This window comes from Lolium rigidum, chromosome 2, assembly GCF_022539505.1.
Source record: "Lolium rigidum isolate FL_2022 chromosome 2, APGP_CSIRO_Lrig_0.1, whole genome shotgun sequence".
Classification (NCBI taxonomy): domain Eukaryota; kingdom Viridiplantae; phylum Streptophyta; class Magnoliopsida; order Poales; family Poaceae; genus Lolium; species Lolium rigidum.
The window spans coordinates 50,655,875-50,665,680 of record NC_061509.1 but is presented as its reverse complement, the minus strand read 5'-3'; the positions used below and the strand labels follow the sequence as shown (position 1 = coordinate 50,665,680).

The 9,806-nt window shown below is 44.7% G+C and overlaps 2 protein-coding genes across 2 annotated transcripts; one reads left to right on the top strand and one right to left on the bottom strand.

The window, feature by feature from the left end:
* The first annotated feature begins 268 nt into the window (after positions 1-268).
* Positions 269-5,178, top strand: LOC124686420 (single-stranded DNA-binding protein WHY2, mitochondrial-like). The gene is made up of 8 exons (XM_047220370.1): positions 269-370; positions 2,224-2,309; positions 2,400-2,497; positions 2,589-2,681; positions 3,266-3,360; positions 3,453-3,526; positions 4,310-4,398; positions 4,860-5,178. Exons 1-8 carry the CDS (start codon positions 333-335, stop codon positions 4,983-4,985), a joined length of 699 nt encoding a protein of 232 aa, XP_047076326.1. The 5' UTR covers positions 269-332; the 3' UTR covers positions 4,986-5,178.
* Positions 5,179-5,282: 104 nt separating this feature from the next.
* On the bottom strand, positions 5,283-8,335 carry LOC124686419 (probable arabinose 5-phosphate isomerase). Its single transcript, XM_047220369.1, has 3 exons — positions 7,656-8,335; positions 6,711-6,934; positions 5,283-5,754 (listed from the first exon to the last, which is right to left on the bottom strand). Exons 1-3 carry the CDS (start codon positions 8,325-8,327, stop codon positions 5,598-5,600), a joined length of 1,053 nt encoding a protein of 350 aa, XP_047076325.1. The 5' UTR covers positions 8,328-8,335; the 3' UTR covers positions 5,283-5,597.
* Between the last annotated feature and the right edge of the window lie 1,471 nt (positions 8,336-9,806).

Below are 9,806 nucleotides of genomic sequence, written 5' to 3'. Positions count from 1 at the left end.
TATACCATGAATAAATGTGTAACCATGTGGATCTGTTAGAAGCTTATACTGAAGATTGTACTCCTAATGTATATTATAAAATATCAATAATGTAACATTATCAAGACGAGACCTCAATCACTGTTAAAATAAAAAAAATTGTCCAAAAATAAATTCTGCATTAAAAAGAAAAAGGTCGCGAGTCCTAGGTATTGGGCTGGGCCACACAGCCCATTTCTAGTCCTATAAACGCCGTCGCCTTCTCCCGAGACGAACGGCGCCTGCTTTGCCTGTCCCCCACACTCCATTCCACCGGCGACTCCGGCGCGACCATCGACGACCGAGCAGCAACAATGCTCCGCCTCTCCCGCTTCCTCCCCTCCACCTCCAGGTCAGCGGCCGCCAAACCCTAACCATCTGCCCCTCCCTCCCCTTCTCCGCCTCGCGCACCAGATGGGAGGCCCTAGCCGCCGCCGCCGCCGCACCGTTCGTGTGTCCTTGTGGTATCCGCGGTTTTGGGGTTTAGAGTGTTTCCTGACGCGAATCGGCCCCTTGACGGATTCCGTGCGCGCGTGTTCATCTGTGCGCTAATCACCTAGCCAGTAAGCGAATCGATTTGGGATTTTTTTTTTGCAGCGTGAATGTGGCTGGGGGTTTTTTCTAGGGTTTAAGCGGTGACGGATGGTCAGAGCGCTGATTTGGTTGCCTATTGATTTCTTAGCCCTTTCGAGCGCTGCGGGATATGCGCTTGCTGTTTCTAGGCGTGGATTTCGGTTCTATTAGGCGCCCCGAGCGTGTGCCGTTCATTTGCAATTGCTCGGGAACAAACTTCGTATACTAGTTAAATTGTTAGGGGCGACTTTTCTGATGCTAATTGGTGCTCGGAGTACATAGACGTGTCGTTCATGTAATAGAGACGATCGTCTAGATGGTACATTATTAACGCTGCCGGGATCCTATTATGGTTTCAAATTGGTGCTGCTTAGCACGCCCTTGGATTGTTAATGCGGCGCTTCAGAGTGCTAAGAGCGTGGTGGCAATTTTGCGGAGGGCGCAGCGGTTGCGGGTCATCCATTGTTTTCGTTGATCCGACGTTGTTGACATTTCTTTCTATATTCTTTCTCTTTGTTTCGTTTGGGCTTATTTGTGCTGATGCCCCAGCAGTTGTACCGTGTGGTTACTATAAGTGGGGTGAAAGCCTTGTTTTGAGGAGCACACGCTTGGAATCAGAAAGGCACTGCTGGAAACAGGCAACAAATTTGTTGCCTGGTCAATGTTTATTTGGTTCAGCTTTTCGTTCTACTTCACATGCTTTGTGATCTCTCTTGTATTTATGTACGGACAGAGATGATCTCATCTCAAATATATTACTTGGTATGTTTTTTGCATAAGGTGCGGTTTGACTTGTTGCTATTGCGCGCTTTGACTGTGTGCTGTTTGTTGCTGGAGAACAATCATCGTAGATAAATAGTTAGGATCAAATTTAATCTTCTTAGCTATATTGTTCTGGTTCAAAAAAGTTATTGTCTGAGATAGTACATATTATCGATGTCAAAGTAACACACTAATGCTACCATCTACCAGGATCTTTATTGTTTCACCTTAATGCGCTTGTCACAACCTTGGAAAAAGAACATAAGAGTTGAATCTTGAAACATGTTTAATATAGTTTAATCTGATCAAATTTAATCTTGTTCAGCTGGAAATTAGGATTGTGCTGTTACCTGATCAAGTTTAATCTTGTTCAGTTTTTCATTCTGCTTAACATGTTTTGTGATTCCACTTGTATTTCTGTATGAACATAGAGGACCATACCTTAAATATTACCCAATCCGTTTTCTTGTTCAGCTTTTCAGTCTGCTTGACATGTTCACTTGATTCCTCTTGTATTTGTTTACAAGCTTATATGACCAAATCTTAAATATTACTCAGTACATTGGTTTGTACAAAGTGCAGTTTGGCTTGGTACCTGCCTCAAAGTGAAGTTCGATGTGTCTCTTACAACATAATGATCATAAACAAAGTGCTATTAGATACAAATCACATAACCTTCCTATTTGTGGACTAATTGTTAGTCTAAAATCATGAATCTTGAAACGTGTGGCTGTCGTATAGAATTGAACAAATGGAAAATTACCCCTTTAAATTAGAAACCTAAGAAATTCCTTTGTCATAGTATGGTTCTTCAAAAAAAAAAAATACCATTTACGATGAGCTTATAGTAAGTTCCTTTTCTGTTTTTAGGAGAGTCTCTGACCTGAAAGAGGTTCTCTGGAGTGGTTCCTTGACCTTCGAGCATGCTCTCTCGACTTCAGCAGCAAATTATGATGGTAAAGCGTTAGTCTGCCATCTGCGCACTTATTCTTACTCATCCTGCTATGGTTTTTGAGCGCTAATTGCATCAATATCTTTATTTGCAGAGAATGCATCTGCCAGGAAGTTTGCGAGCTACACCGTGTTCAAGGGAAAAGCTGCACTTTCTATAAGTCCTATTCTTCCTGTATTCAGCAAACTTGAGGTATGTTTACTTGTTTGTTTTATGTTCTACTTCTAGGCTTATAGCACTCAATGCCTTACTTGCACTATATATAATATTTCCGTTTTATCAGTCTGGAGCATCTCGAGTGAACAGAAATGGGTCAGTAATGTTGACCTTTTTCCCGGCTGTTGGACAAAGGAAGTATGACTATGCAAAGAAGCAGGTAAGTGGTGTGTATTTGGTATTTCCTAGTGATAAATACTGGGCACAGACAGGATAATTCCTAGTTATACCCAAATGGTCTCCATACTCTGGTGATGGACTCAAGACTGAATTCATACTGCGATGTTCTTCATGAAAACCAAAGCAGATAGTTCCATTGCCATTGCTAGCATGCACTTTTATGCTGGATAGCAACTCAATTCAACTAAAATGGTATACAGCATGCATTTTTAATAAGCCCATACAAGCAAATTTGCACGATATTTGCTACAATTAGAGGATGCGAGCAATAGGTGCAGTTGACATGAATAATGAAATAGGTATGTACACTCAACTAGTCAACATTGAAGGAGGGTTTGTCCTCTTCTCAGTTCTATCATTGAAAGATCATTTATACTCCCTTTTTCCTAGTGTCGGTAATAGGCTCATAGCTGTCAGTGAAGACCAGAAGTATCTTATTTTCTGGTGCCTTTTTTTTGCTTTAAGTTCCTTTTTGTGCATTTGTTATTTACATAACATAGGAGTACATAGTCTAATACCCTGTACTGCATTGGGCTTAACTGATCTGGAACATTTGTTGTACAGCTCTTCGCTTTGTCACCTACTGAAGTCGGAAGCTTGATAAGTCTTGGGCCTGCTGAATCTTGTGAATTTTTCCATGATCCTTCCATGAAATCAAGGTTTCTATACTACTATGCAAAGAAAAAAAAGTTGCATGCAGATACTTCCTGCTTTTAAATTTAACCTATTAACCTTAACAATGTTTTACTAGTAATGAAGGCCAAGTGAAAAAAACGCTGTCGATCACTCCTCTTGGCAGTGACAATGGATACTTCCTTAACATATGTAAGTGACTTCTGTATTGCTTCTCTATGTTCTAAATGTACCTTTAGTTTCAAATCCCGACCCTCCAATTTTATGTTGCATGGACCGAGCAAGCATTGTTAGCGGATTACTGCTCTGGAAGGAAAAATCATTTTATCAACTGACCATAAGGTCATAATTAGCCATGCCAGTGCCTTGGCATTTTCAGAGTGGTGATGAAATAGTTATCTTCATTATATGCGTCTGTTGTATTTTCTTAAAGGCGCCAGTGTGCCTTCCATAACATCAAAGCTTTGTTCCTGCCAGTGGCCAGTTTACATTTGTTGATGACATGGTGCTCAAGACGCCAGTCTTCCATAGCCCAAAATTTATAATGCTCAATGAAGCCTGGTTTAGTCAACTTTCCTGCCTATGGCCAGTTGACATTTGTAGATGACACAGTGCTCAAGCTTTGCCACCAGTCTGCCATAGTCTATATCTATAATGCTCAATGAATCATGGGAGTTAGTCAACTTGTCAAAACTTATACTGGTGCAATGCCTGCATGCTATGGTTACAGCCACTTGCATTAATTTGGCTTGTGCGAGATTTATGTCTTATCTCTTAATATCCCTGGCTGGAAAAAGAGAAATATGTCTGCTCTATAGTTGATCAGCATATCTACCATATTTATCCAACACTGTACATATTATATTCTCTTTGGTTCGTATTGTTTCTGCATATCATGTTATTCTGCTAATACTTTCCTTCTGTTGTCCCTGAATGATTTATTTTCAAGAGATGCATGACAATTCTTCTTTTCAGCTGTTATGAACAATGGGCAGAAGACAAATGAACGCATGTCAGTCCCTATAACAAAAGCTGAATTTGCAGTTATGCGCACAGCATTGAGTGTAAGTTTCCATGTTGCCATTTCTCATCTATCGATGCTGTCTTAGTCGCCGTCAGGTTATCTTGTCCAACTAATCTAAATCCTGGTGATAGATTGAATCGCTGACATTTTATTTAGCCCTGATGTGTAACTAAGAATGATATGGTGTTGCTGAGCTTTTATAGTTCAATCTCAGGGCATTCTATTTTTTAGCATCATGTTTGTGTCATACTGCATGGGTTCATTCTCTTCCACGAAGTTCTTTGTCATTGGCCCATGATGCTCATTCTTGTTTCTTTTATAAGTAGGTTTACTTTTCTAGTAGTATATCATACTGTAATGACGACGGAGTAGTAATAACCAGTCACAAGCAACTTGTTTCTTAATCATATTGCTTCTCTACAATATACATGCTGATTTTTTTTTAGAGGATTAGATCTTCGCTTGCACTGTGTTTTGACAACTTGTATATGTACTGTGCAGTTTGCATTGCCGCACATCATGGGCTGGGATCAGGCCCTAACGAGCCACCCTCAAAGCCCCTCATCAGCTCCAGCTAGCAGGCCCAGGGTGGAGCGCCCAAACCCAGATTCCGAATGGGACAGGTGAAGCTTCCTCGTAGCACCAGATCGGCGTAGGGTTTCGAACACCACTGCAAGTCGACACTAGATTGTACGGAAATATGGAATGCTTGACTTGTGTTTCCTTCCTGATCAACTTAGTGAAATGTTTGTATCAGATTTTATGGTATTGAAGGGACTGAAGTTAGGACCAAGCACCATCAAACGTTTATGTTTGTTCAGTCCATGCCTCTACCCTCCATGATTTGAGTGTGATATCCTGTGCTTGCTGTCTCTGCGGTGCAAATCTGATGCATATGCGATCTATTGTTTATTTGCAAAATAACAGAATTATTCTCTAGTGCTTGATACATATTGACCATATTACATCCTTGTATGGACGCACAAGCACGTCACATTGGCACAACAAAGAGAATGAACCATATTATTGACACTACAAATTGGGGGACACCGGTGGTGTCTCCACATAATCTCTCAAGCGTCCAGACTACAGATGCTTCCACAGCGATGAAATGCTGTCACAAGAACTTCTCCAGTGTAATCTCTCAGATGACCAAGCAGGTGTAAAGAATCAGAAAAAACCGGGTAGGACATAGTAACATATTAGAAAGAACTGGGCAGCTGATATGCGAAGGCTTGCTTATAGTCCAGCAGAGACCAACCCATGCAATGTGATGATCCCAGACACGATGTTTTTATGGTCGACGACAGGCAAAAACTGCACGGGTGAAGGGGGTGACTCCATCTTCTCCATGGCTTCAACTGCCATTGCATCTGCCGTTATTGTCCTGGGATTCCTGGGGCATCAAGCTGGGGTGTCAGAGACGGCTGCAGATCATAATCAAAACTGGCTACACAGCGCAGATGAAATCACAAGTATAAAGATGGCTTGCATGAAACTGAATGAAATCAGTAATTTCAACTAAGAAATCAGAAGGAACAAGTATGTTCGGGCAAGATGCCAGAACCCAGTTTGATAACACGATGATTTCTTGTCTAAAACTGTAATGACTTCTAACTTATATTCTCTGTACTTCGGATTTTAGAAGAAAGCTAAAGGTATCTGCATAACAGCACTCACTGAAGACCACTGCACCAGGTACAGGATCAATCACTGACAGCTGGGCATGTGAGCAGTACTGGATTCTCCAAGGCGCATCACTCCCTTGGCAGTGACAGCGCAAAACATCTCACCTCAGGCTACATGCAACTATCATACTCCTGTTGACCGACACATATCAACACTGCCTCATGGGAGCAGTGGTCCTTTATTACAACAACATAACTGTTTAAGGACTGACAGAACTCTGTCACCAGATCGTATAGCACCACATGGCAATTAACAAGAGGTACATTATGGTGTTGCCGATCTAGTGCATACGACAACTTCTGAGGGTCACTAGATCTAAGGATTGCCATGGGCACCCCCTCCCACATTTCGAATTTATTTGTTGGAAATATGAGGGTGCTGAGATCACAAACTATCTGTATTGTAGAAACAAAGAAAGGTGTCTTGTCATGACTGGTTTATTTTTAACATGTCTGCTACTTCATATTATTTTCAAAGGTGCCTTGCCAGCCATGGATGTTGTTCTCTTTTTTCAAACGAAAGCACCCATGGATGGTATGGTCCAGTTAACCATTTTCCTGAGTATCATTCCAGAAAGTTTTTTCCAAAAAAAAAAACGGTTCCACGAAAAGATAAATTATAGTTACAGGCCTAAGACAACATAAAGACTGAGCACCGACAAACCTGTTGCACATCTCCCCAACTGTGAGATTGAAAATAGCTGGCCCGCTTGCCTTGAGTGTACGCCGGAGGTCACCATCAGTGAAAGTTCCAATCAAATGATACTCATCATCAACCACAAGAAGGCAGCCACAACCTTTACTAGTGAGCTCAGTAAGTTGATCCATTATCATATCCCCCTCCTTGCACAACGGAAGCTCATTTTGTTTCTTCATAACATCCTTAACCTGCAAGGTAGTGTTTTAAGTTATGATTTTACACCCTTTACTGAAGAACATTCCAAAGGTACAAGGAAAGGGCCAATTGTTTCGATAATTGAAGGATAGTAGTATAACTTCTCATGATATTACAAGTGGAGTCTTTCACTTGTGTAATCATGTAGTTTCGCTTCCCGACAAACTTTATCTGTCTATTTTGGTAAAACTCAATTTGACGTTGACAGTTTCAAATTTTTTACATGAAGATTGATCAGCTAAAATGTTGACATAACACCATTTGATCAGTACATTGTGTAACCATACTAACAGAAATGACAAGAATAATAGTAGTACTAGTATATTTGTCATTTTTTTAGCAAGACTGCGGGAAGTATGAGCATTAAGTATTTTCCTGGTCGGCTGAACATAGGCGAAAATGACAGAGACAGAAGTAAGCACAAATAGAAGCAAAAATGTTTGTAGGATAGTGACCAAATTCCCAAATCATAAGGAGCATGTGCCCTGTACTCATGTGTAATCATAACAAGACACACTGAGACTGACATGAAATTGTGTGAAGTGAAATTTAGTAATGGTAAGATCTGATCCCCATGTTCAGCGCTGTCGAAAAAAGAGGATCCCCATGTTCAGTTTGCCCATAGATTAGGGGAACTGCAGACCAATTTTGCTAGTGTTGGCAATGCAGGGTAGTAGCTTGTTTGTGAAGGAATGTATATACTACAGTAGTTACCTTGAAGATGAGTGTCTTTCCGATCTTTCCAGCGGGGTGGTTGGACGCGTACTGGTCCCTGGTGAGGCGGCGCGCCTCCATGATGGCGGCGACGACGGTGTCGCCGAAGACCATCTGAATGGCGGTGGAGGTGACGGGCGCGAGGCCGAAGGGGCAGACCTCGCCCTGGAGCGGGAGGTGCACGTTGAGGTGGCAGGCGGCGGCGAGCGGGCAGTCGGCGCCGGAGGCCGCGGAGGTGAGGGAGATGAGGTGCGCGCCCTTGGCGCGCGCGCAGGGCGCGAGCGCGAGCAGCTCGTCGGAGGCGCCGGACTTGGAGAGCAGCACGAGGAGGTCCCCGGGGAAGAGGGACCCGATGTCGCCGTGGAGCGCGTCGACGGGGGAGAGGAACCCCGCGCGCGCGAAGCCGAGGGAGGCGAGCGTTTGTGCGAGTTTGAGGGCCACGATGCCCGACTTGCCGACGCCTGTGAAGAAGACGGCCCCCGGCGCGTCGAGCAGCGCCTGCGCGAACGCCGCCGCCTGCGTGAGGTCCAGGCGGTCGAAGAAGTGGTCCAGGTGGCGGCGCTGCGCGTCGAAGAGCGGGGCCAGGTCCGACGCCGCCACCTTCACGCGGTGGGGCGCCTGCGCGTCGGGCGCGCATTCCGGCGGGGAGGAGAGCACCGGGAGCGAGCCCATGGCGCGCGCGCGGAGGGTGGTGGCGGAAATGGGGCGGCGGCGATGGGCGGAGGATTTGTGTGCGGGGGAGACGGGAGGGTGTTTCGGCGGGCGATGTGGGATTAACCGGGGAAGGAAGGAATGATGTGCCTGCTCGTGTTCGTATGGGCGCTATTTTTTCAGTGGCGTGCTGGGGAGTTTTTCTCCCAAACCGGCGTGATGTGATCCACTTTGCAAGTGTGCAAGTGCTTCACGAACGAATTGGGGGATTTTTGACGCGGATATACAGGAGTTGGATCAGCTGTAGGAGCAATTAGGGTTCGTTTGGTAGGCTGGGCTGAATTTGTGCATTGCTACGCTAGGGAGAAAAACTAAAGTCTGTCGCATCTGATTAGTCATAGCATATGCACTTGGCTGTCATTTTAAGCACAGTGTTTCTCTTCACCAGATTCAAATATGGTAGCCTTACCATCACATAACGGCACACAACAGCACAAAGACGATCAAAAGCACACTACACAATTATATAGACATGAAACATAGTACTTACTACCTGATCCTAGCGTCAGACTGTTAAGATGCCTACTTAAACCTAGGGGCAAACTACCCAGGTCCAAAATCAATGTTCATCAGTATGTAGAGGCCAACATTACATGCATGTATGCACAAAAGCAAGTGTCTAAAAGCCTCCTGAGGTCAGCACAACAACTACAACTTCAGAAAAGCAGATAGAGAGAACAAGCAGACAACTTTAACGGCGAGGATCAGCATAAGGGTCCTGGCGATGCTTCTTGCAGCTCCAGATGCTCGAACAGGAACTCTCCTTCCTGTACACGTCGACTTGGAAGCCGTCGCCGGCAGGGGTGAAGGCGAGCGTGCCGTCGTGTTAGGATTCGTAGCATAGAAAACAAAAATTTTCCTACCGCAAGAACGAAAACACAAGCCAAGATCTAATCTAGTAGATGGTAGCAACGAGAAGATCATGAGACTAATCCTCGAAGATTTCCAAAGCCTAACGAGATTAGATCTCGTGGTGGATGTAGTCGATCACTTGCCGCTTGCAAAAGCGCGTAGAAGATCTTGACCGCTTGCAAAAGCGCGTAGAAGAACTTGACGGTGCCACAATCGGGCAGCACCCCCGTACTCGGTCACACGTACGGTGTTGATGAAGACGGCGTCCTCCTCCCCATTCCAGCGGGCAGCGGAAGTAGTAGATCCTCCTCGGAATCTCGGCATCACGACGGCGTGGTGGCGGTGGTGGTGGAGAACTCCGGAAGGGCTTCGCCTAAGTGTATGCGGGAGAGGTGGTGGAGGAGGAGAGGCTAGGGTTTGGGGAGAGAGGGGGGTGCGGCCAACTCATGGCTTAGGGGTGGCCGGCCCCCTCCCCTTGCCCCTCATTATATAGGTGGAAGCCCCAAGTGTTGGTATCCAAGTCTTCGAATAAGACCCAAAACCAAAACCTACCATAGGTACGAAACCTACCCAAGGGGGGAATCCCAC

What these genes read in the sequence shown, in the direction of transcription:
- LOC124686419 (XM_047220369.1), bottom strand. Translation starts at nt 8,327, where the DNA reads ATGGGCTCGCTCCCGGTGCTCTCCTCCCCGCCGGAATGCGCGCCCGAC. An exon ending in GAAAGACACTCATCTTCAAG is followed by an intron (nt 6,935 to 7,655) that starts GTAACTACTGTA and finishes ACTACCTTGCAG; the next exon opens with GTTAAGGATGTTATGAAGAA. An exon ending in GTTGGGGAGATGTGCAACAG is followed by an intron (nt 5,755 to 6,710) that starts GTTTGTCGGTGC and finishes TTGATGCCCCAG; the next exon opens with GAATCCCAGGACAATAACGG.
- LOC124686420 (XM_047220370.1), top strand. Translation starts at nt 333, where the DNA reads ATGCTCCGCCTCTCCCGCTTCCTCCCCTCCACCTCCAG. An exon ending in CTGTATTCAGCAAACTTGAG is followed by an intron (nt 2,498 to 2,588) that starts GTATGTTTACTT and finishes CCGTTTTATCAG; the next exon opens with TCTGGAGCATCTCGAGTGAA. An exon ending in TGGATACTTCCTTAACATAT is followed by an intron (nt 3,527 to 4,309) that starts GTAAGTGACTTC and finishes TCTTCTTTTCAG; the next exon opens with CTGTTATGAACAATGGGCAG.